Below are 27,191 nucleotides of genomic sequence, written 5' to 3'. Positions count from 1 at the left end.
TACTCCAGACTTTTCCTGGTACCAAGGAAAGAAAATCGATGGAGGCCTATTCTCGACCTGTCTGCTCTGAACACATATCTCATTGTTCCAAAATTCAAAATGCTGACCCTACAGCAACTTCTTCCCATGCTGGGCAAGGAGTCTTGGCTGGTGACTCTAGATCTCAAGGAGGCATACCTGCACGTCCCTATACGACCAGATTGCAGAAGATACCTCAGATTTCTTGCAGGATCAGAGCATTATCAATTCTCAGCATTGCCCTTTGGCTTATCTACTGTGCCCAGAGTATTCACGAAATGCCTGGCATCAGTAATTGCTCATTGCAGGCTTCAGGGAATTCAGATTTACCCATACCTGGACGACTGCCTAATACAAGCGGACAACAAGACCAAATTAACAAAAAATTTGGAAAAGGTTATACAACTGCTGCAAGCCCTGGGATACAGTCAACATGAAAAAGTCAAGGCTGGTACCATCCCAAAGGATAACCTTCTTGGGTGCAGAACTGGACACATCAAATCAGATGGCATTTCTCACAGAAGAAAAACAAAAGCAACTACCACTCTTATTTCATGGCATTAACAACACAGACCCAGCTTACAGCAAGGAAAGTGGCATCCTGCATAATATTGATTCTGCATGCCAGGCTGCATATGAGAAAGTTGCAATGGTACCTAAGGAATGTATGGTCTCAACACAAGCACAGTCTAGAAGCCCAGATTCCAATAATTCCATGCCTGAAGCAAGAATTCCTGTGGTGGGCTCAGGCCTGTCAGTTAAACAGAGGACTGCCTTTCCACAAACCTCATCCAAGCCAGACCATCACCACAGACGCCTCAGACCTAGGCTGTGGGGGCACACATGGTGGACAAATGTATACAAGGCCTATGGACACAAGACCAGCTGAATCTACACATAAATCAAAAGGAGATGCTGGCAGTGAAGCACGCAATCCAGACATTCAGACCTTTTCAACAGGGTCACTTTCTGATAAGGACGGACAACACCACAGTCATGTGGTATACCAACAAACAGGGAGGTACACACTCATATCCTCTATGCCGGATGGCAATGGACCTGTGGAACGTGGCCCTGAACCTCAACATTCAACTCCAGGCCAAATTTGTGCCAGGAAAAGAAAATTCACTAGCAGACACCTTAAGCAGAACTACCACGGATGCCCACGAATGGATGCTGCATCCAGACATCTTCAAAACCATTACAAAGAAATGGGGACTACCAGAAATAGACCTGTTCGCATCCCCACACAATCACCAATTGAGGAAATACCACCCACTTGCTTGGAAGGTGGACACCCTATCCTTCAGTTGGGAAAACCTGACAGCATATGCATTCCCACCTCTTCCTTTGATGCACAAAGTCCTACTGAAGATCAAAGATCACCCAAGGATAATCCTGATAGCTCCAGACTGGCAGAGGCAGCATTGGTACCCGCTACTGAGCAGTATGTCTCGGACACACGCATGGCCTCTACTCTATGTCCTTTACTTCTAACAGAACAACTACAAGATCCTACATCCAAACTTGAAAACACTACAGCTAGCTGCTTGGAATATTACATAAAACAAAATAACCCAGATTTATCTCAGAGGGTTAAAGACATTATCCTGGAGGCTCGCAGACCCTCCACAAGGAAGACTTATTCAGCCAAATGGAAAAGATACCTCATTTGGAGTGCAGCAAAAGGAGAAAATGTATCATTAGCAAACATAGCCAACATCCTGGAATACTTAACAGAACTTTTCCACAATGGCCTGTCTTACTCCTCCATTAAGATTCATGCATCAGCAATTTCAGCAGAATACAACATGGATCCTCCAGTCTTCTCTCATCCTCTACTCAGGCAGTTTCTGAGAGGAATTAAAAATGTAAAGCCTCCAAGGAAGCCACCTTTGCCTACATGGGACCTTAACTTTGTGCTGGAAAAGTTAACACTTCCCCCTTTTGAACCAGCAGCAACAGCAGAATTACAGTTCTTATCTTGGAAAACTGCTTTCCTGCTTGCAATCACTTCAGCAAGAAGGGTTTCTGAATTACAGGCATTAATGGCAGTACAGCCTTTCCTTATCTTCCATCAGGATAGTGTCCTTGAGAACTAACCCTACTTTTATGCCAAAAGTGGTCTCCAGAGTTTCATTGAACCAAGCAATTCACTTACCAACATTCTTCCCCAACCCACAGAACAGGGGGGAAAGACTACTACATACCTTGGATGTGCACAGGCAATTACGCTACTATCTGGACAGAACTAAGACCAACAGAAAAACTGACCAGCTTCTGGTAGCATATGCAACAGGAATGCAAGGAAAAGCAATTTCAAAACAGACAATCTCAAAATGGATAGGAAATTGCATTAGATTTTGCTACTCTTTTCATGGAAAGACAACTCCAGAAAACATCAGACCTCACTCCACAAGGGCTACAGCCACTACTACAGCTTTCCTACAAGGAGTGGCTACCAAAGACATTTTAGAAGCTGCTACTTGGAGCTCTGTGCATACATTTGCCAAGCATTATAATCTTCCTTTGTACTCCAGATCCCGAGCAGGTTTTGCAAGGGATTTTAACTACACCATCATTATCTTAGTGCCTCCTCCCCCAGTTTGGCTATGGTATTCTACCCATATGTTAGGACTGCAGATGCATCCTTGAAGGACATAGTACAGTTTTGTACCTACCATAAATGTAGATGTCCGAGAGGTACTTTCCTCCTATTCAGACTGAGTGCTAAGCCACCCCCTCATGGTAAGAACTCACAATGACTTTACACTTTTTTAACCCTCCCTCTGCCCACCTGTTCTTGCCCCTAGGAGGAAAACTGTCCCACTCAAGCACCTGGGCCACCATTACTAATGACCACTGGGTCCTCTATACATAGTTTCCCAGGGATACAAATTTATTTTTGCACTCTACCAACCCCAAAAAGGGTTTCCAGATCTTCCCCAAACAGGGGGCAAAGGCCAAAAAGCAAGTCCTTTCCCTGCTCTGAGGGCAATAGAGCATGCTGTTACAGAACAGGTAGGCCTATTCCTGGTACCCAGAAAAGAGGGCACCTTGCACCCTATCCTCTCTATCCATGCTAAACACTTTCCTGGTGATACCAAAATTCTAAATGTTCTCCCTCCAGCAGCTTCTGCCTATACTCTCCAAGGATGCTTGGTTAGCCACCCTAGATCTAAGAGGCCTACCTACACATTCTACTTGGGAGAATCTTGCAGGAAATATTTACTTTTCGGGGCAGGATCAATGCAGTTTCAGTTCTCTGCGCTTCCCTTTGGCTTATCCACTGCTCCCAGAGTTTTCACAAAATGCCTGGCTCCCACCATTGCTTTTTGTAGACAAATATTCAAATTTACAGATGAATGCCTGATTCAGGCAGGAAAAGCTTCTAAAGCACCTGACCTTTGTAAAGTACCTACTGACTTCCATGGGGTAAACTATCAATGAAATGAAATCCAAAACTAGTACCCACACAAGATTGTATTCCTGGGAGCAAGACTGGACACTGCATCCCAGATGGCATTCCTTACACCAGAAAAACAAACCTACTTGACAACCTACTTGTCTCATCTAGCCACCAGGCCCTAGTTATTCATAAGGAAAATCCTGCACTCTGGAGTTCATGGCTTATTGCATTCCACTCATTCCATGCGCCAGACTGCATATGAGGAAACTACAGTGGTACCTAAAAAGCCTTTGGTGTCAACACTCCCAAGACCTGGGAACTCTCATACCAAAGATACATTTTGTAAGGAAAGATTTTCTTTGGTGGGCAGCAGCATGCTACCACAAGGGACTGCCCTTCTCACAACCCCACACTGCCCAGACATTCACCACAGACTCATCAGACTATGCCTGGGGGACACACCTAGATGGCAGGTGCATTCAGGGCCAGTGGAGGCCAAACCAAATCTGCACATCAACCAAAAAGATGTTAGCTGTTCAGCAAGCTCTGACTGCCTTCAGACCCCTACTGTCACCAGGGCCTCTACTGATCAAAACAGACAGTACTGTGATGTGTGTGTAAACAAGCAGGGTGGGACTTGCTCATATCCTCCGTGCAGGCTCTCCATGACCCTTTGGCACATGGGCTCAGCCATGCAACTACACCCATTAGCACAATTCCTGCCAGGCTCTCTAAAATCTCTGGCAGACATCTTGAGCAGAAGTCTTCTGGGACCACACGTGTGGCAGCTAGACCAAAGAACCTTCACTCTTGTAACCCAGAAATGGGGCACCTCAAAGGTCTACCTCTTTGCTTCCCAGTCCAACCATCAGCTCAGCAAATTCTGCACCAGGGAGCCTCACAGCAAGGCCTGGAAAATGGATGCTCTATCCTTCCAGTGGGTCAACCTCTCTGTACCCCCCCCCCCACCGCTCATTATAAGGGTACTGCTCAAAATAAGGGAGGAAAAGAGGACAATCCTCCACAGCAGCACTGGTACCCTCTGCTGCACAGCCTGTCACCACTGCCACCATGGCATCTCCCACAGATGCCAACATTCCTGACCCAAAGGAATGAAGAATTCATGCATCCCTAATTGCAGACCCTCTATCTGGCAGCCTGGCTTATTCCCTGACCATTGCACAAGCTGCCAATCTAAGCAAACCAGTTCTAGATGTTTGTTCGTGAGGCGGGACACCGTAGCACTAGAAAGTCTTATGCTGACAAGTGGAAAAGGTTTTCAACCCGGATCAAGTCTTATGCTGACAAGTGGAAAAGGTTTTCAACCCGGATCCAGGCTAAGAGCTGGAACTGCACAGCCCTCCCTACCCCTCATCCCGGATTACCTGGCTGACCTACTACACAGGGGTCTATTCTCTTCCATTATAATTCATGCCTCTGCCATCTCTGCTCATTTCAGCACAGCCACCTCTTTCTCCCACCCTCACAGTTCCTAAGAGTGGCTAACAACGTGAGGCCACCCAGAAGAGCACCTACCCCAGCTTGAGACCTTAACTTTGTTTTGGAAAAGCTCAGCCTGCCCCCCTTTGAACCAGCAGCATCAACAGAGTTGAAGTTCCTTTCTTGGAAGACTGCCTGGTTGGTCTCTGTCGGTCTCGGTGCAGACTAACTTGTCTTCTTTTGAAGTAGCTACAGAAGTAAACTTAAACAGCAGTGTTTTTTCCAATACTGCAGATCACAGGAGTATTTGCTGCATTGCTTGGATGTCCACAATCACTTGCAATTTCTTTTGTCTTCAGTTTTGTTCAAATAAGTCGCCAGCTCATGCACATTTAGCAGACTGTTATGGGATGTCAATACATGTCCACAAAAATTAACCTGTGTAGCTGACTTTGATTTTGTTGCATTTGTCTAAATAAAAATTGCCAAACTGTTCTTGGCCAGTGACTACTAATTCAGAACTTTTTCCAAGAGTGACCTGGAATACATGTACTCCTCTGAAATAGACTTCTCTGCATTATTTTACATGGCACTAAGCTGGATGCCACCTGCAGGTCTGGGTTTGCCTTTTTCTGTGTTCTATCCCAGTATCACGCAAGATAAAAAAAAAAAAAGGTAGACTTTCCTAAGTTGAAGTTGACACTGGATCACAGTTAGATGAAAGTTTTCTATATAGTTGCCCTGATGAGATCTTCATGAGGCATGTCAGTTTCATACTTGCCCATCATCCCCCTTCCTTGTCTGGAGACTTGAATGAGCAATGTGGAAAGATGCCGGAGTGATGCATGCAGAAAGGTTTTGAATAGCTGCAAGAATGTTCTGAGAGTGACCTGTGTGGTCAACAGCAACTTTCCATAGCTGTAATAGAGCAAATTATTGAATAGCATTTCTACGTAATAGATTATATCTAGTATAATTTAACTTGTAATAAAAAATGGACAGTTACATTTTCATGGGCACACTTGGATCTAGAGAAGTAGGAGATGCAGGGCATTATGGGAGCTGGGAGTTGAGCCTGCCTTGCATAACTGAGTTGACTGCAGCAGTGAGTCTTGTCACTTGAAATTGGATATCTCACTGTGTAACTTTCATTTTCAGCAGGTCAGAGGAATGCACAAGAGTATGGATGCCTTAATGGAAGTCTGGGAACTGGTATGGAAGATGAAGATAGTTGGCCAGACTTATGTGGAATTGAGCAGGAGTTCAGTTTGTAAATATTGTATTAAATCTCTCTGCAGGTGCACATACAGGATGTACTCAATCCTGTTTGCATGTGCACAGCATTTGACCTGGGGTAAAGGCTCTGGTAGGATGTATCTGGTACTGTTTGACATCTACATTCTTGGCAGTTCAAGAGGGCTACTAATTGTCTCCTAAATCTTGCCATATTGACACTACCTGCTAAAAACCAGGGTAGAAGTTCATACTATGCATGTGGAATGCAGTAAAACATGTACTGAAGTTTCTATTCACTAACTGTGGGCAGGAATAACTTTATGTGCTAGGCATACAAAATGTGCCAACTTTAACCCTTTTCTGCCTACCAGTCCTAATGAGCTATTCTTGGAGCACAACCCCCCCACAATTGGTGAGCTGGAAAATGGCATGAAAAGCAAAATGGGCCAGATTGACTAACACACAATTTATTACAAGACTGGTAGTCCTCAGTTGCATCGAGTGAAATTTAATCTTCTTCTTTTGGCTTTTTCCTGATTAGGGGTTGCCACAGCAGATAACCTGTCCGCTCATGATTGGCCGTGGAGTTACGGTGTCTAGTTGCCAGCCCGGCGCCCAACCTTCCACAGAAGGCACATACATACACACACTCACACCTAGGGCCAATTTTTAGTGTCCAATCCACCTACTGCATGTCTTTGGGATGTGGGAGGAAACAGGAGCACCCAGAGGAAACCCACGCGACTGGAGAGCCTCTTGCTGTGAGGTGGCAACACTAACCGCTGCACCACCGTGGCCGCCTATAAAGTGAAATTTAATAAAGTAAAACAAGAACACCTGTAACTATAGATGGCCACCCACTAGATGGCGCCTTCATAATTTCTGACAGACTAAAGCGGTGTTCAGATTTTGTGTAGTTCATTGAAGATGGTGGGAAATGCTGATGCACTCTGTTTTTAAAGGTTATGGGCATTTACTTTGGACAATGATTTTCTACTGTAGGAGTAGAAATTTGACTTCACTGCTAAGTAGTTTAAGCCTTTACAGAAGATATTTGCTTCATTACTCTCCAGACCCCCTACGTGTTCTGTCTTGAGTGTCTATGTACATGCATGTTATATGCAATATATATAGTGTCTATGTACGAACACGTGTTGTATGTAATATATATAGTGTATATACATACACAACCGCATGTATGTACTGGTAATTTAATATGTTGCTGTCTAATTGCGGAGGCCTGAAAGGTGGAACCAAATGATTCTTCCCTTGCATATGCAGAGTCTGATATTGCAGTTTTTCAGAATATTCCTCTTCAAGGTATGGTGGTTTTAGAGTTGGTATGTAAGGGCAGTGCCCACACGTACACTGCATGGAGGCTTGCCCCCCTGCAAAAAAAAAAAGCTGAGTGCTATCCTTTTCCTGTATTTTCCATCTTTTGTCTTCTAAGACTGCAGCCCCTCTATTTCAGTAGGAAGACTGAAATATTGAAAATAATATGCATCCATTTGTATTGCACTTTTGTGCATTTGTGCACTCCTACAAGCACGTGCATGTACAAAGTATGTAGTTCACAAGGCATGCACTCCAGGAAATTACTGAAGAAACTGTCCTAGCTCCCCCAGTTGCCCCAAAGCACTGTCTGGCTAAGTGACTTTATCAAGATCAGAGTAGACAAGTGAAGGATGAGAGACTTTAACTCTCTAGTGCATAAAGCCACTTAACTGGCACAGGAAAATCAAGGCTGTGAAAAGTTCAGACTTGTAGATTCAGTGATCCAAAGGTTTTATTTCAGGCTTGTCCCAGGAAAAATACAGAGGAAAGATTCAGTTAGTATGTTAAATTGCATGCCGTTTCATCATGATGCATATAGAAACGCTGATCTGCTAATTTTAATAGCCACACAATGGGTAACTGCTAAAAGTCCTAAGCAAGAAGTCCGGCCAAGTTACTAGAGTCCTGTCATCTCGAGGGATGTTGTCCAATGTGTACTAAATTCATTTAAATGTCTGCAATTACTTTTCTTGGCTATCTGAACTTGTATTTTAGTGAACACCTGTATGTATGAATAGATAGTAGTCATAATTTCATCCATACCACCCCATGTAGCTATTAAGATATGAATTTTAAAAATACTGTTCTTAAAGATGCAGCTTAGCTAGTTCTTTAAGCTGAAGGATGATTCCCTCTAGCCAACAAGACATAAGCTGAGTGGGTGTTAATGTAGCATTGATGAGTTAAAATAGCTATCTGATCATACTGTAAAACTAGAAGTGACCGTAAGCCATATAAAGTCTGGAATGGGCTAAAGAATTGAGAAATGGAGGATATTAAGTGTGCGGATGTGTAACGGAGGGTAAATAGAAACTGAAAGGTAAGAAAGAATATCAGTTGCTAAGCTATACCAAAATGTTGACCTGTGTGTACTTTTGGGTGTCATCAAAGTCTAAACTTTGCTGAGGAATTCAGACGATGTCTGTAGTGGAGGCCTACTTTAAATATATACAGTACAACTGTAATCGCTAGATGAAAGCATTGGCAAATAATATTTGTTTGTGTAGCAGTATGTAGTACTTGGGGCTAAATATGAAAATTGACTGCTTCAATTGGCTTTTGGGTCAGCATGAACCCCTGTGGATGAGAAAGAAATGACACCTATTTGTTGGTGAGAAGCAGTACATTTTAGATGTACGTATGGCAAGCATTGCTTTGACCAATCCCAAAATGGCCTTTGGATTATAAAGTGAGATGTACAACAGGTGCAAGTATATATGAATGTGCATGGGGACTGTACAAAAAATGAGCAGGAGTAAAGTAGGGTGGATGCTCTGTGAAGGGGACAGTGAGAATAGGGAATTTGAGACTGCGAAGACCAGCATGGGCTAGCTACTTCAGTAGTGTGAAAATTGCTTTGCTAACAAAAAGCCAACAACAATTAAGATCGAGGCTATGAGTAAAAGGTGTTGGTGAAAAGAGGGGGGACATGGACCAGTCTTTTCCAGAAAGCGTTGTATACTCTCAGGATTATCCAGGTTTACTGATGGAGTGAATCCTCTAAAAAACTGAAGTAATAAATACAGTAACTGGGGGGGGGTCAAGGATTAAAACAGGTGTGCCATACTTGAGGAGAATGTTTAGTGCTATAAACCAGTCAAGGTGTGACTGGGGCAGAACAGTCTTTAGGACTACAAGTCAGACAAGTGTGGGCCATATCAGCTTGTCCAGTGGTAAGTTTGATCTTTCTGTGAAATGGAAGGTTACTGGCCATGATGGATAAAATGGTAACTGGTATTTAATTGAATGGTAAATGTAGATCAGCTCATAAAGGTTATGAAGGTAGAATGACATCTGAGGGATGATGTCATGAACCAAAAGTTGAACCCAGGTGCAACACCAGTGCTGTAGGTGTTGTAGCAGGGTTGGAGTTGAAAAGAAAAAAAAAAATGTCAAACCATAGGGGTGTGTGTTTGGGGGACTGGTTGTCTGTGGGACCACCAAGGAGAAAGTTTGAACAATGCTTGGGGAAATCTGCTGATAAAAATAATGAATTAAATGGATGTTGCTTCATTTTCCAGCTCCAGTACATGCTGCACCAGGAAATGTGCAATTCTTGTGTGCAAGTTCATGTGTTAAACTTAGTAAAAGTCAAGTAGACTGAAGCTTTTCAAATTGCTTAAATTTCCAACGGCTTTTGTACAATTTTGGGTCTCTTCTGCTGCATTTCCTTTCAGAAAGAACAGTTCTCTCAGCTTATTGCAAGTTTTTTACACCCAGTATAGCTTTATGCATCTTCAGTTCTACCTTTTGTATACCACTGTTCATGTCTGTAACCATTTGTTACACAAGTAAGCACATTCCTGATTTGACCCTCAACATTGTCCCTCTCTTAGGGGTATGAAAGTTATTGAAAACAGAGCCTTAAAGGATGAAGAGAAGATGGAGCTTCAGGAGATCCAGCTAAAAGAAGCTAAACACATTGCAGAAGAAGCGGACAGAAAGTACGAGGAGGTCAGGCAACTCTTTTTCTTATTGCCTTCCTGAACAGTAGGAAGCTTTGCATTGTATATTTACTTGAGATATGGCAGAAGCTGATTCTGTTGCATGGTGGCGATGCGTAGGGAATGAGATTCTTTGGAAAGCTGAGAATTGGCAAGTGCTTTGTCATCACTAGCATTGCAGTTTGTTTTCTTAATGGTTTGTGGAATGAAAGATGTACTGCAAGATCATATGGATGGATGCTGCTTTTTGTACAGGTACATAAAGTTTGAGTTAAGGTATCGTAACTGTGAAAGTCAGGGCAGGTATAAGTGATGACTGCAGCAGTGACTACATTTACAGGTATGGCAAGTATTCATTCCTACACTGCACTTTTGCACCTATCCTTTAATTCCAAAAACTTGGCAGAGTTTTGTTTGATACAAATGTTGCGGAGCCTATTGATTTACTGCTGCAGTAACATTACTTATGTGGGTTGCATCCTGCCAAGGTTTATAGGTAGGTACTAGACTATCTGTCAGAGGGCATTTATAAGCCTAGCCAGAGTGCTTACTTTCGCCGCCCCATTGATTAACTGATCCTCTGTCGAGCAGAACCAGTGAAGTGATCCCAGGGGGTGTATTTTCTGTTACCCATCTACTCGTCAAGGTTTCTCTTGAGTGTTAGAGGGGGGGGTCTGCCTGATGTAATTTGGAATTTTGTTCCAAAGCATGGGCAATCTCTGGGAATCTATCCCTCCAGCATGTTCTATTTATTGTTGTGGTGAGGTTTAGCTCACTAGAGCGTGTGGCTCGTAGTGACTTGGATTTCTTTAGATGGAGCTTGTCCATCAATTCTGAGTTGGACATTGCTTTGCAAGTCAGGCAGAGATCACCTCTGAGTAAGTGATATGCCACTGAGTACAGCTTGGAGTTTTTTCAGTCAGGCTGTATAGGACATATAGGCCAGTAATCCTCTTGGTGAGGTACTTCTGTGGTTTTTCCAGCTGTTGGAAGTGTCAAGGTACATCCCAAATGGAACATTGTACTCTGATGGGTCTAATGAGTGACGAGTAGAGGGGCACTCTTTATTTCTAGATGCAAACCCTTTAATTAGGTGGACCACGTAGAAGGATTTCCTAACTACTTTGGCAATATGATTGTCAAAGGAGAGATTACGATCTACCTGGGTCCCCAGATCTCTTATTACCCCTTCTGTATTAAGGGGGCTGCCACCTATGTGGTAATTCGTGAGTGTTTTTCCCCAAACGGGATGACTATGCATTTTTTGGCATGTAGCTTGAGGCCATGACTTTGACACCAATTGTCCGTCTCAGTAAGGCCCTTTTGGCGTATGTCCGTGTCAGCCGGAGAGTCAGTTATGGCTCCCAGTTTGCAGTCATCAGTGAACTTGGTTAGCCATAGTCCTCCTGTTTGCCTGTACTGAGAAGTATATGCCGAACAGTAGGAGTCCCAGGACCGAGCCTTGCAGGACACCACTTGTGACCAGTTTAGAGTCTGAGCTGGAGCCCGCTATTCTTACTGTGCGAGTTCTGTCTGTAAGCCAGTTGGCAACCCATCTCGTGACGTGGGGGTTATGTTCAGGCTGGTGGAGTTTTCTGTATAAGAGTGGGCAGTGGTGTCAGAAGCCTTGGTGAGGTCAAGGTATGCTGTGTGAACTGCCTTTCCCTTGTCTATGGCCTTGGTGACCGTCTAAGTCAACCAGGTTTAGTAGGCATGATCTGCTCTTAACAAAGCCAAACTGGGTCAGGTCAAGTGTTGGGAGGTTCCCAGTGTTTTTGTTGAGTTCCATGATGATGCACTCCATAGCCTTGCAGACCAGTCAGGCTTGTGGGGCGATAGTTAACAGGGACAGTTGTGGCCCCTCTTTTGTGGAGAGGAATAACCGTTGCTGTGCACCATTCTATGGGCAAGTAGCTTGTGGAGAGGCTGAGGTTGAACAGTGTTTTATGTGGGGGGGGTTAGTTTGTTCTGTACTTCATGCAAGACACAGCCTGGTCCCATTGACGCTGTGTTTTTGGCTTTTGAAAGGGCTGTTTTTACTTGTGCGTCTGACTTTTGGGACACTACACTTCTAGTATTGTTGTGGGCCCTTTTGGAGGTGAGGCGGGTGAAGTTGCAGTCTGCCAGGATGTTGGCAATATCAATAGGTTCAGCATATTGTGCTATTTTGCACTAGTTCAGTGCATGTCTGCGAGTTGCCACTTAACATTGCTAAAGAAGGCTTTGTGATTATCTTTTGAATACATGGCTATTTTTCTTTCGAAGTTAGCCTTGGATGATTTCATGAGGGACCTTACTTTCTTACTGATACTGATCAGGGATGTCTTTCCTTCTTGGGATTTGCTTTTTTTCTGAACTAGTTTCCTCCTATTGTATGGCCCATTTATTGCAGGGGTCCACCAAACTGGTTTCCTTCTCTTAGAGGAGCGAGTCCTGGTTTTGCTAGGGATGGCACAATCCATGCATCCTTATAGGTGCTCATACAGTGCATTTGTAAAGGTTTCTGCATCTTGGGCAGTGTTATCCTTTAGCATGGGGGCTGTGAAACTTTTCACCTTAAGGCAGAGGTGGTGTTTGCTTTAGAAAAGTTTACTGTGGTTTCCTTAGTTGGGGGTGGTGGTGGGGTGTGGACATCGAGTGACTAGTTTATTGTCTGATCTAACCAGTGACGGGTTGACCTCCGATGTGGAACATATGTCGCTCATGTTGGTGATTACTAGGTCCAATATGTTTTCACCTCTGTTAAGGGAGTTTACCAGCTGATCCAGGGGGTTTGAGTTGAATTCCAGAAAGTGCTGGGCCTGGGAATTTGTACTCTAGTAGTTTTCATAGTGAATGGTAGGGTAATTGAAATGGCCCAATATCAGGGTGTTCTGTAGGACCTTCATGTTTACCAGTGTCTTCAGAAAGGTGGAGTGGTGGTCGAGTCATGGAGGGTGATCGGTAGCAGGCCACAATTTGCATTACAGATTTGCCTGATGTTAGTTGCACGTGGATGATCTCAGAGGTGGTTTGCTGCACCACTAACCTAGAGGTGTGGGTATCCTTGAATATGGATACACCCCCTTTTGTGTTTCGGTCTGTGTGGCCGAAACGTGTGGTATGAGTTGTAGCCCGGTAGTGCTGGGGTGTTCTCTGGAGCATTGAACCAGGTTTCCGTTACTGTACGGATGTCAACGCTCCCCATACTAAGGAGTGCTTCGAGCATGTGCATTTTGAGATTTAAACTCTAGGCGTTGAGTAGCATAACCCTCAGTGTTTTGTTAATTGTGCTGTTTATGGAGGTGGGTTTGACTTTTGAGCCTTGCCTGAAAAAGGCACTATGGGGGCAGTAAGAGCCTTGGCCAGTATTTGAAAGCCTAGGGGTGACTGTTGCAAGCCATCTCTTGCAAAGCAACACTGCTTGTTGAGCATGTCGTCCCAGGCTGACAGTCACTGGATCCCCTTTGAATGACACCAGAAGCTTAGCTAATTGTTGAAATTGATTTTTTATTTATACTGAAGTATCATTCTTGGTGAGGGCAGGATGCTACTCTGGGTCAGGGTCATACCAGCCTGGGCTACATGATCAGAGAGCTCTTCAATGTCTCCATGTAGTCCACAGAGGTACTTCTCGGGTCATTCACACTAACATGAACAATGACAGTGTCATATTTGTACTTGTTCTGGAGTGACCTGAGTTTGTGTTAGCTGCCTGTTGGGAGCCAGAATCCGCCACATAATAGTGAGTGGGACGTCAGTGTGCCTGACTATAGTCACCTATTACTAGTGTGTTGGGTACCTTATTTTGCCTTAAGGTCTGATTGTGCGGCACACTGATTTTGTGTTTGTGTTGTCTGGTTTGTGATGGGAAGTGCAAGTTGTTTGGGTGTCTGCTTTGTTGGGTCTCTGATGCTTTTGCAGGTTTTTATTTAGAGCCTCCGAGTATGAGTGTGTATTTGTGTATTTTTTTTGCCAGTGCTGTTTTAGTAGGTCTGTGTGCAGCTGGAGTTGTGGTGCAAGTGTTAAGCTTCTCCTCTTGACTGTTCCAGTCTTTGGTGGAGACAGCTTGGCTTCTAGTTTGGCTATATAATTGCATCTCTCGCATATGTTAGTGTTTTGTGGTAGGAGGAGAGGGCTGTTTCTGTACATGAGGCAGTTGTAACATTGCCTCAGGATACCCAGATTCACCAGTTGGACTGGAGAGTGCACCTAAAGTTGCCCTTTGGTCATGCCTGAATAGTAGGGTGAGCTGCTTAGTCGCTTGGTGGGTGAGGTGAATAAAGAGCCTTGACCTGCTGGGCAATCAGTGTCGGTCTATTAGTGCTTGCTATTAGGTCTGAGCCATTGCTGGACTGTAAAATGCTTTTTGAGTGCTTAGGTTGAGAGTTTGACTAATTTCAAGGGAAAAACTGAAGAGGAGACTTAGTGGAGCTGGGAATAATTTAACCATAGCTAACTGGCACTGCCCAGTGTGCAAAACCATGCAAACGTGGTTTTTATAATAGGGAAGTGAAGGAGATGGAAATTGGCCCAAAATGGCCAGCAAACTACTAACTTCTGGGCTGGAACCACTCCTCCAGGGACAGATAGGTTGCTGAAAGCTCCCCACTCTCACAGGTGAACTGAGAAACTTCCATCTATCCAAGTAAGGTATGGGCAACTCGGAAACTAGTATCATAGCCCTGAATTCAACACTAGCCTGAACTGGACTATATACTAGCTTAGAAAGGTGGAAAACAAGGAATTTTTTTGTTTTTTTGAAAAGATAAGGCAAAAACAAAAAAAAAACATTTTTAAACTACAAACTATTAGAAAAGGCTATCGCACTTTTAGTGTGTAGCCTACAACCGTTTTTAAACAAAAAACTTTTTAAAAGTGCAGGCAGTCAAATCAGTACAATATGTGAAAAAAAGCTTAAATCACAAACGCTGGAAAATCTGCGTTTAGGTGGAAAACATAAGTACAGCAAACTGATACTTAATCACTCCAAAGTCTCTTCTAAGCTAGAAGGCTTGTATCAGTTCAAGGCTTTCTAGTGCTACCCAGTAGGTCAGTTACAGTAAAGATGGGAAACCAGCGCAGGTGTGGTCTTTAAACCAGTAAGTTGAAAGAGGCGGACAAACTGTCCAAATGGTCAAACTACACTTTCTGGGCCAAGAATCTCTTCTCTTGTGGTAGACGGGCTACCTAGTGCTTGACCACTCCCACTGATAAGCTAGAAGGCTTTTTTTCTAAAAGGCTTGTGGGGCTGAGAAGCTTACCAACAGTCCTGGATACCTATATGTGGACTAGGCTAGTTACAGGAAAGGTGGGAAACCAGCGCAAGTGCAGCTTTTAAACTAGAACATTGAAAAGAGATGGAAAAACTGCTCAAACAGCCAATAGCTACAATTCTGGGCCAGGACCCACTTCTCTTGTGGTAGGCTACCTAATGTTTACCACTCCCACTGGTAAGCTAGAAGGCTTCCCTCCAACACAGAAAAGCTTGAGGGGCTCCGAAGTTTACTGACAATCCTGGATACAGCAACTCTGTAACAGGACTAAGCTAGTTGTAGGAAAGGTGGGAAACTGGTACAAGTGCGGCTTTCAAACAAAGTTGAAAGAGATGGGGGAAAAAACTGCTCAAACAGCCAATAGCTACACTTTCTGGGCCAGGGACCACTCTTGTGGTAGATGGCTAGTTATAACAGCTGACAAAAACTTCAGGGCACTTTCCATTTGCCCAGGATGTTGGGCAGCTGAAGCTGAGCTGACTAAGGCACAAGTTTGGGTGCAAAGCCTTTTCAGAGCTTTACCGCTAAAAATTATGCACCTCTGAAGCTTTCGAGGATTGGTCGGCTTGTGCTTTCCTTTTCTAGGCAAATTTAATTCATTTTCCGGAGAAGAAAGTGAAAAACATTTTTTAAGTTTAATGTTTTACTTCAGGGAAGTTTTTATTTTTAAGTCTAGGAGTGTTTTAAGACCATCTTGGGACTAGCGTACTTTTAAATGGAGCATTTCTTTTTCTGTCAAAGTATTGTAAAGTGACTGAAAACATTTTTCTGTGGATAAGTGTTTTTTTTTCTTTTGTGGGGGTGGCATAGTGTTAGTGCTTTTTACTGCTTTACTGTCAAAGTAATTTTTGTATATTAGTATTTACTGGCACTTGCATGTGAAAAAGGCACCATTTTCAAGTTGACCATGGACCAAACTTCTGGTCGCACTGTTTGTCCTTTCAGCCACAAGCAGTTTGCCTCAGCTATAGGTGGGTGTGCGGTGGCCATTTGTTATACAGTGGGCTACTAGTTGTTTACAGTAGATCCTTCTGGTGTAGCACCTACAGTCTCAACTGGGGTTAGCCATGTCCTGTGCAGCTGTTGGGATCCCTTTACTAGTCAAGGGAGAGCCACTCTCTTCTGTCCTGGGAGAGAGAAGGGAAGGTGTCCGAATGCTGTGCTTTCCTTGAAGAAGCAGCTGCTGCCATTAGTGACGCAGGTGGCCCCATATTTCCTGTCAGACTGAAAACCAAGAATTTATCTACTGAAATGCCAAGTAGGATTAGTTACTAGGTCTGGCTCAGTTTAATTCAGGCTGATAGGAAATGACAAATCTGCTCTTCTGAAGAGATTTAAAGTTCTGAATCTGCACAGGAAGATGCAGGAAACTGGCACAGGGTTTCTCCTCAGATTTCTGGTTCAGTCTTTCTGTTTTTGCCACTCTGAGGGTTTCTTAAGATTTTATTGCTAGAATGTTCCAGTGTCTTCTGGAAGAACACTGCTGTCCTTATCAGTGTTGCAGTATTTGTAACAATGAGCCCCATGCCAAGGGCAGCCTGACATCCAGCCAGTATGCCAAAGTCTTTAGGTTGCCTTAAGGTATGATGTACTTCACATGTATGCTCCTCATGTAACATAGGGCATAAAGGTGATGTCAGGATGTACCATCCTGAACTTTGCTACCAGTTTTCAGACATCTGATTATTAGTCTGAGTCATTGCTGGCTACATAGCCATTCAGATAAGTAACCCAGTTGGGGTTTTTTGCTCATCTTTTGTTTTGGTTTTGCTGTGGTGTATTCTTCGTGTTTCAGTGCTGCAGTCATTACATTAGGGTAATCTGCTGGCAGGTTGCCCTCAGTCGGCCTGAATAGCAGTCTTGGGTCCTGCGTCTGTTGCGGTCTCCGCTTCCATGACGTCTGGTATAAAACATGCAGCTGACGTCATTTTAATCTGTCTTTGTTGCCGTGCGGTGCCAGAAGCAGTTCAAGAGCCAGTCTGCAGACTCCTGAAAATTTCGTTTTCGAGTTTCAACACCGAAGTCTTCAAACTAAGTCTAAGTACCCCATTGGGGAAACTTTTTTTTTTTTTTTCTTGCTCCTTACCGATGTCAGTACAAGTTAATTGTATTACTTGTGGGAAGGAAATACCTCAAGGATTTTCATTTGTACTGTATTCCTTGCCTAGGCCCTGACCACAACGTGCCTTGCTGTCTGTTTTGTGCTAAATTTAACCAATGCACTATTAAGCGTCTGTATATTTTTGCTTCTAAGTACTTTGGTTCAAGATTTAACTATCCTGAAATGTCTGTTGGCTATCAGACTACCGGAATTCACAAAAAACGCAAAGAAAAAGACATTGACAGACCGAGGTCCAAAACTGACTAAGCTTCTCCTAATCAGTTTGCTGGTACTCAGTGAGGCGCTTTCCCAGCCCCTGATGCTTGCTACTTTTGAGTCGCAAGCTTCTACGGAGACCCAGAGTATTGAACCCGCGGATGTCTCCTTTTGGATGGGTTTGGAGCCGCTGAGCAGGCACCGGCTTCTGAGGGTGTTTTCAGGCCTAAAGATTTGTATGTTAAACCTACGCCAAAAAAACAAGATCTAAACCAACTACTATGTCTAAACACATGAGCCATGTTCTCAGGCCCCTATGCCTAAAAAAAGAAATTATCAAAATGGCTGAATATTTAATTACCTTAATCAGGGGTTCCCAACCCCCTCCTGCTAAGAGGCCTAGGCAAGGCACGGATTATGAATCTTCGGCTCAGGTTTCCATTTCTTCTGATTCCTCTTCTGATCAGGAATTTTCTATCCTCCCTTATGAGGTCTGGTGCAGAAGAATCCATCCCTTCTGCTTCTCCTCCTGAGGATTTTTCTTTTGGAGAGACTTTGCATACCTTAAGGAACATTTTCATTGGGAGACTCAGGACTTTTCAGAATCCAAAAAGAGGCTTGGTGATTTTCTTCCTCAGCGTAGGCCTTTGGCTATACCTCCTGTTTTAGACCTTGATTTCTCAGAATCCAGCATGGCTCCTGATTCCCTGCCTCTGGCTCCTAGTAAGCCAGACAGATATTGCAGGGGTATTCTTCGTGTTTCATTGTTGCAGTCATTACATTTGGGTAATCCTGTTGGCAGATTGCTCAGTCGGCCTGAATTCCAAAGTCTTGGGTGCTGAGTCGGTTGCTGTCACCCCTTCCCTGATGTCAGGTCATCAGGGGTATAAAACATGCAGCAGATGCCATTTTCTTTAGTCTTTCTTGCTGTGCGGTGCCTGAAGCAGAAGCAATTCACAAGTGCTGTTCAGCCGACTCCTGAGATTTTCGTGTTAGTTTCAGATCCGAAGTCTTCAATAAAGCCAAGTACCACATTGGGGAAACTTTTTTTTTTTTTTTTTCTTGCTCCAGACCGATGTCAGAAAAAGTAAATAACTGTATTTCTTGTGGAAAGCAAATACCTCATAAGGACTCTCATTCTTACTGTGTTCCTTGCCTAGGCCCTGATCACAACATTTCTGGATGTCCTTCATGGATGCATCTGCAGTCATAACAAGTGGGTGTTGTCCTGTCGTCAGGCAGCCCTGCAGTCGGCTGGATTCCAAAGTCCGGGTCCGGCTTCGGCTGATGTCGCACTCCACCCGACGTCATCTCTGTTGGTCTTCGGGTATAAAAGCATCAGCCAACGCCATTTTCCTGTCTTTCTTGCTGCGTGGCGCCCGAAGCAGAAGCTGTTCGCAAGTGCCGGTCGGTCGGATCCAGAGATTACTTCTACCGAATACTACTTCGAAGACTTCTAAAGCTAAGTACCCCGTTGGGGACTCTTTCTTGCCTCAGCCGATGTCAGAAAAAGTTAACAATTGTTTAACCTGTGGGAAACAAATACCTCAAAGATTTCCACTCTTACTGTCTGCCTTGTTTAGGCCCAGCCCACGACGTAGCAGCCTGTTCGGCCTGTGCCTCTTTCAACCGACGAACGCTTAGACGTCGGTCGGAGTTTGCAGAACAGTTTTTCGGTTCTGTTTTTGCGTACATTATGCCGTCGGATCCTCTGACTACCCCCAAAAAACGCAAAGATAAAGACCGACACTCGCGGTCCGCGGTTTCGGCCGAAACCACGGTAAAGCAAACCGCGAGTGTCTCTGTTTCGGCTGAAACCGAGAAAACTGATCAAAGTACAGCTGAACCTATTCTTACAACTGAGGCCCCTGCTACAACTCTTGAATCGACCTCAGAAATTTTACCCACTACGGTGGTTGACTTATCAGACACCATTCCCTTGGATGTCTCTACCCCAGCACGTGGTGCTGCTAGGCCTCCTGCTGCCATGTCCATCAAGGCCTTCGCCAGGGCTAAAGCAGCCAAGACTTCTAAAACAGTGCCTGTTAAACCCCCCACATCCAGGCCCTCTTCTAGTTCTCAAATGCTTTCTTTGGCAGAAGATTTAATTTCTTTAATTAGAGGATCTCAATCTCACCCAGACAGGGCCTCTCAGCCCCCAGAGAAGAGACCTAGGGCAGAGCCCCCTGAGCCAGTGTCTTCTGATGATTCTGCTGATGAATCAGACATAACTGACCAGCCTGAGGCTCCCTTCTCCAATTTTGAAGATTCTGATGCTGAAGAATCCATTCCAGCTGCTTCCCCCCCAGAAGAATTCTCCTTTGGGGAAACCTTGCATGCCATGCGAGAACAGTTCCAATGGCAGCAACAGGATTTTTCAGACTCCAGAAAAAGACTTAGGACCTTTCTGCACCTCCCACAGCACAGGCCCTTAGCTATACCTCCTGTTCTCTCTGTGGTGGATGATGCTTTCAATGATGTTTTGCTCCGCTCTAGATTCTTTACCCCCAGCCCCTGCCAAACCAGACAGATTTTACAGGGTGCCAGATACTCATCACCACCTTTACAAGGCCCCACTTGCAGACCCAGAAACTATATCCCAGGGTCCCAAGGCAGTAGCGACCACAGCTAAAACCCTATTCCTTCTGAAAGGGAAGCAAGGTCATTAGACAGATGGGGTAAAAAGGTCTACACTTCAGCTACTCTCTCAGCTAGAGCTTTAAACTGTCAGTTTCACATGATACAATACCAAGAGTTTATGCTTGATCAGTTAACTAAAAAACTAACCACTGATGAATCTCTTGATAAGAAATATGTATTAGAGATGGTAATTAACATACAACAGGTTAGCAACCATTCCTTAAAATGTGGCTATGATGCACTGGAGGCTTCATTTAGATCAGCCATGACAGGCACAGTGATAAGAAGGCATGCATGGCTAAAGAACAAGCTTTACCGGATCATGTTAAAGCTAAGTTGCTAGATGCTCCTATGGACAAGACAAGTTTGTTTGGTACACCTGCCCAGCAGGTTATGAAGAAAATGGAAGAAAAGGCAAAATCTGTTCAAACTGTTAAAGATTTCTTGCAGGTTCAACCCCAAGGTTTAGCAGGAACTGGCCTGCCAAAATTGGTCCTTTCCTGACTCCACAAAATTTCAAAGGGGCAGGAATAGGCGCTCCAGAGGCAGAAACCAATCCAGAGGAGGTGCCTACAGAGGACGACAGTGGCAAGGTAACAACAGAGGCGCAGACACAGCCACTGCCACTACATCAGCACAACCACAGTGACTTAATCCTAAATCCGCCTACCAGGGAACAAATAGCAGCTCCTCTAGGCGGAAAGTTAACCTTATTTTCAAAGAACTGGCACTACATAACAAAAGACAAGTGGATTTTACAAACCATAGATCAAGGTTACGGTTTCACTTCCACACTTTACCAGTCAAAGAGGAATGCCAAACCTACCTCCAAATCAAAAAACAGAGGCTCTACGCCAGATAATGGAGTTAGCAAACATGAGAGCTGTGGAAAGAGTGCCAACAGCAGACCAAGGAAAGGGGTTCTACTCCAGACTATTCCTAGTTCCAAGAAAGGAAAGAAGTTGGAGACCAATTCTCGACCTGTCCACCTTAAATACATACATCATTGTCCCAAAATTCAAAATGCTGACCCTACAGCAACTTCTTCCCATGCTGGGCAAGGAGTCTTGGCTGGTAACTCTAGATCTCAAGGAGGCATACCTGCACGTCCCCATTCGACCAATCTGCAGAAGATACCTCAGATTTCTTGCAGGATCAGAGCACTATCAATTCTCAGCATTGCCCTTTGGCTTATCTACTGCGCCCAGAGTATTCACAAAATGCCTGGCATCAGTAATCGCCCATTGCAGACTACAGGGAATTCAAATTTACCCATACCTGGATGACTGCCTGCTACAAGGGGACAACAAAAGCAAGCTGACAACAGATTTACAAAGGGTCATTTACTTGCTACAAGGACTGGGATACACAGTCAATTTACAAAAGTCAAGGCTGATACCATCCCAAACAAGGACGTTCTTGGCGGAATTGGACACAGTACAACAAATGGCATTCCTGACTACAGAAAAGCAAAAAGAACTTCCTCTTTACTTCTTGGCACTAACAAAACTGAACAAGTTAACAGCAAGAAAAGTTCTGCAAGCCTTGGGCTTCATGGCATCATGCATAATCTTGGTCCCATTTGCCAGACTACATATGAGGAAACTACAGTGGTACCTAAAGAATTTATGGTCCCAACACAGACACAGTCTAGAAACAGAAATCCCACTAATTCCATGCTTAAAACAGGAGTTCCTATGGTGGGCTCAGGCATGCCAGTCAAACCCAGGCCTACCCTTTCGCAGATGTCAACCAAGCCAGACCATCACAACAGACGCTTCAGACCTAGGATGGGGCCCACATGCTGGACAAATGCGTGCAAGGATTGTGGACACAGGATCAACTTCGCCTGCACATCAATCTAAAAGAAATGCTGGCAGTAAAACTGGCAATCCAAAAGTTCAAACCATTTCTCAGAGGGCCAGTTGATAAGGACAGACAACACCACAGTCATGTGGTACATCAACAAACAGGGAGGCACTCATTCATACCCCCTATGCAGAATGACCTTGGAGCTGTGGACCCTGGCACTCAGCTACAACATTCAGTTACAGGCAATATTTGTACCGGGGAAAGACAATACTCTAGCAGACATATTAAGCAGAACCACTTTGGATGCCCACGAATGGAAACTGCACCCGGACATCTTCAAGACCATCTCAAAGAAATGGGGAATGCCACAGATAGACCTATTTGCATCACCTCTCAATCACCAGCTCAAAAAATTCTGCACAAGGACATTCCACCCACTAGCATGGAAAGTGGACTCTCTCCTTCAACTGGAAAGGCCTAACAGCATATGCATTCCCACCTCTTCCTTTGATACACAAGGTACTACTAAAAATCAAGGAAGAACGTCCAAGGATAATCCTGATAGCTCCAAACTGGCCAAGACGGCACTGGTACCCACTACTGAAGAGCATGTCTCGGAACAAAATGTGGCCAATACCTCTGATGCCTTTGATGTTAACTCAGAACAACTACAGCATCATACATCCAAACCTAAAAACGCTGCAACTGACTGCATGGAACATCACATAACAGCAGCTAATCCAGAACTTTCCCAAAGAGTTAAAGACATTATTCTTGAAGCACGCAGACCTTCAACAAGAAGGAACTATGCTGGAAAATGGAAAAGGTCCGTCATTTGGAGTACGGAAAGAGGAAAAGATGTGTCAAACATAGATATGCCTAACATTCTGGAGTATCTGGCCGAACTTCTTCATTCAGGCCTGTCCTACTCCTCCATCAAGATACATGCATCAGCTATTTCAGCAGAATACAGCTTTGATCCACCTGTTTTTCGCACCCTTTGCTCAGGCAGTTCCTCAGAGGAATCAAGAATGTAAAACCTCCAAGGAAACCACCATTACCAGCTTGGGATTTAAACTTTGTGCTAGAAAAGTTGACACTATCACCCTTTGAACCAGCAGCAACAGCAGACCTACAACACCTGTCATGGAAAACTGCTTTCCTACTGGCAATAACTTCAGCAAGGAGGGTTTCAGAACTACAGGCCTTAATGGCAGTGCAACCCTTCCTAATCTTCCACCAAGATAGAGTGTCCATGAGGACTAATCCTACATTTATGCCCAAGGTGGTATCCAGAGTGTCTTTGAACCAGGCAATCCACCTACCTACCTTCTTTCCCAACCCACAAAACAGAGGGAAAGAATACTGCATACCTTGGATGTACATAGACAGCTACGCTACTACTTGGACAGAACAAAAACAGCAGAAAGACTGACCAACTTTTGTAGCCTATGCAACAGGAAGGGAAGGAAAAGCTATTTCCAAACAGACAATCTCCAAATGGATAGGAAACTGCATACGTTACTGTTACTCCTTCCATGGAAAACCAATTCCACAGAACATAAGACCTCATTCTACAAGGGCAACAGCCACTACCACAGCCTTCTTACGAGGAGTGGCAACCAAAGACATTATTGAGGCGGCTACTTGGACCTCCGTGCATACATTTGCCAAGCATTATAATTTGCCTCTATATTCAAGATCCCGAGCAGGGTTTGCCACTGCTGTACTGCAAGGGATCCTAAACACACCATAATCTACTTTTATCCTCCTCCCCTTGTTGGCTATGGTATTCTACCCACTTGTTATGACTGCAGATGCATCCATGAAGGACATAGTACAGTTTTGTACCTACCATAAATGTAGATGTCCGAACTGGATAGCATCTGCAGTCAGGATTACCCTCCCTCCTTCCCCTCTGTGGTACTCCTAGGGTGTTCCCCCCAACAGCTAGCTATTAGGAGGGTAGAGTCTTTTATGGTGTATTTGTTTGTATATATGTACATATATGCTTATTGTTGTGTTTACCTCTATCTATTTGGAAACATTGGCATCTATCCAAATTTTTAGCATGCAAGAGGGCTACTGGCATCTGGGGCAAGAAACACTGAGGAAAATGGCGTCGGCTGATGCTTTTATACCCGAAGACCAACAGAGATGACGTCGGGTGGAGTGCGACATCAGCCGAAGCCGGACCCGGACTTTGGAATCCGGCCGACTGCAGGGCTGCCTGACGACAGGACAACACCCACTTGTTATGACTGCAGATGCTATCCAGTTCGGACATCTACATTTATGGTAGGTACAAAACTGTACTTTGTCTGTTTTGTGCTAGATTTAATCAACACACTATTAAGCGTCGGTATGATTTTGTTTTAAACTATTTTGGACACCGGTTTAATTATCCAGAAATGTCATCTGATAGCCATCCGACTACCGGAGTTCACAAAAAATGCAAAGAGGAGACAACAGAGGCCCAAAACCGACTAAGCTTCTAAGCCAGTCGCCGGTTCTCAGTGAGGGGCTTTCGCAGCCCCGGACACCTGCTACTTTAGAGTCACAGGCCGCTACCAACACCCACGTGGAGTCGGTCATGCCTCTGGAAACTCAAGGTATTGGAGCCTCTGATACTATTCCTTCAGATGGGTCTGGAGCCGCTGAGCAGGCACCGGCTTTTGAGGGTGTATTCAGGCCTAAACATCTTTACATTAAACCGACTTCAGCTTCAAAGGCTAAAGCACCTTCTAAAGCAAAGAAACTCAAGAGCCACGTGGACAGGCCTCTATTCCCAAATAAATGGCTGAAGACTTTATTACTTGATCAGAGGTTCCCATCCCCCTCCTGATAAGAGGCCTAGGCGCAAGAGACTGACAATCTTCAGATCAGGTTTCTATTTCTTCTGTTTCCTCTCTTGATCAGGAATATTCTCTTACCCTCTGAGGATTCTGATGCTGAAGAATCTATTCCTTCAGCTTCTCCAGAGGACTATTCTTTTGGGGAAACCTTGCATACCATGAGGGAGCATTTCCACTGAGAGCCAATATTTTTCAGAATCTAAAGAGGCTCTGAGATTTCCTTTTACTGCCTCCACACAGGCCACTAGCCATTCCACCTGTGTTGGACATTGTAGATGTGTTTTCAGAGTCTAGTCTTACCCCTGACTCCTTACCTCCAGCCTCTGTTAAGCTTGACAGATACTTCAGGGTTCCTGACTCCCATAAATTCCTTTTGAAAAAGCCTGCTGCAGACCCAGAAACTATTTCACAGGGTCCCAAAGGAGTTGAGGCTTCCTCTGCAAAAACCCTACCCCTCTTGACAGAGATTCTAGGGCATTGAATAGATGGGGGAAAAAAGGTTTACACTTCTGCTACATTGGCTATAAGAGCTTTAAACTGTCAGTTTCATATGCTCAGATATCGGCAAAATGTCATGGCATTGCTTAAACAGAAAATGTTAAACTCTGAATGTGCATAAAACCAGGAAATGCAGGATTTGTTGCATGCAGCTGAACAAGTTGGAAAGCATACTTTGCAATTTGGTTTTGATTCTTTGGAGGCCTCCTGCAGGGCTGCAGTTACGGGTCCTGTAATTAGGAGGCATGCTTGGTTAAAGGAACAAAATCTTCCTGATCATGTCAAAGTTAAATTGTTAGATGCACCTTTACAGCATGATACTTTGTTTGGTGTTAGGCAGAACAGGTGTTAAAGAAAATTGAGGATAAAGCTAAATCTATGCAAACTGTCAAAGATTATTTACAAGTACATCCACCTAGGTTTAGTAGACACTGGTCAACTAAGAACTGGTCCTTTCCTGTGTCAGACCTCAAAAGGGGAAGATCCAGATGCCCTAGAGGCAGATCCCAGGGGTAAGGTTCATACAGGTCAAAGCAATGGGATGCTTCTACCTCCGAAGCTGGAGAAGACAAATCACAACCCTACAGGAAACTGTTCCAATGACTGACTTCCCCCCTGCCTGCACCAAGCACCTATCCCTGGAAGCACCTTTAGTGGGGAGAACTTGGCACTTTTTTCTCAAAATTGGCACATTATAACCCAGGACAAGTGGGTTCTAAATATGTGCACATTATAACCCAGGACAAGTGGGTTCTAAATATCGTGTCACAAGGCTACAGGTTCCATTTCCATACCCTGCCAAAGGCAAACGGCTGGCCAGATCTGCCAAAAAATCAATGGGCAGAGGTACAAACAAGTCTCATCCCTCATGGACATGAGGGCCATTCAACAAGCAACAGAGCAGGGACAAGGATTTTACTCAACTGTTCTTGGTACCAGAAAGGACAAGGCTTGGAGGCCAGTACTTGACCTATTCTGAACACATTCCTGGATATACCAAAATTCAAGATGTTGACTTTGCAGCAGCTTCTGCCCATGCTGGGCAAGAATGCTTGGCTTGTGACTTTAGACCTAAGAGGCATACCTGCATGTCCCAATCAGACAGTTATGCAGAAGATACCTCAGATTCAAGGCTGGCTCAATGCATTACCAATTCTCTGCATTGCCCTTTGGCTTATCTACTGTGCCCAGGGTCTTTACAAAGTGCCTGGCACCAGTAATTGCATTCTGCAGACAGAGGAATAAAAATATATCCTTGACTACCTAATTCAAGCAGAAAACAAAGACGTTCTACAGCATCTGACGTTTGTGAAAATACTTCTAACATGCCTAGGGTACACAGTCAACAAAAAGAAATCAAACTAGTACCCCCTCGAGATAATATTCCTGTGTGCAAGATTAAATACAACTGCCCAAATGGCTTATCTCACGCCATAAAGGCAACTGACTACCTATTTCAAAATGTTGGGCAACAACGGCCCAGCTATCTGCAAGAAAAATTCTGCAGGCTTTGGGCTTCATGGCATCCTGCATCCGACTAATTCCATATGCAAGTCCGCATATGAGGAAACTTCAAAGGTACCTGAAGTGTTTGGACTCAACATTGCCACAGCCTGGAAACTATGATTACTCGTTCCCTGCCTGCGTTTCGATGGGCAAAGGCTTGTCACCAAAACAAGGGACAGCCATTCACATTACCCCCAGCCAGGCAGA

The 27,191-nt window shown here is 44.3% G+C and overlaps 1 protein-coding gene across 4 annotated transcripts in view; it reads left to right on the top strand.

Annotated features, from left to right (window-relative positions):
* The window catches only part of LOC122808839 (tropomyosin alpha-3 chain-like), a 609,453-nt gene that overhangs the window by 234,230 nt on the left and 348,032 nt on the right, over positions 1-27,191 (top strand). For all 4 annotated transcript variants that reach the window (XM_044079925.1, XM_044079924.1, XM_044079927.1 and 1 more), the window contains one exon: positions 9,994-10,111. In XM_044079925.1, coding sequence (XP_043935860.1) covers positions 9,994-10,111 — 118 coding nt within the window. The remainder of the gene's footprint in view (positions 1-9,993; positions 10,112-27,191) is intronic.

The sequence above is a fragment of the Protopterus annectens genome, chromosome 8.part0 (assembly GCF_019279795.1).
Source record: "Protopterus annectens isolate FY-2018-M chromosome 8.part0, PAN1.0, whole genome shotgun sequence".
Taxonomy (NCBI): domain Eukaryota; kingdom Metazoa; phylum Chordata; order Ceratodontiformes; family Protopteridae; genus Protopterus; species Protopterus annectens.
The sequence above is the reverse complement of the archived record's forward strand: the minus strand, read 5'-3'. Positions and strand labels throughout refer to the sequence as shown.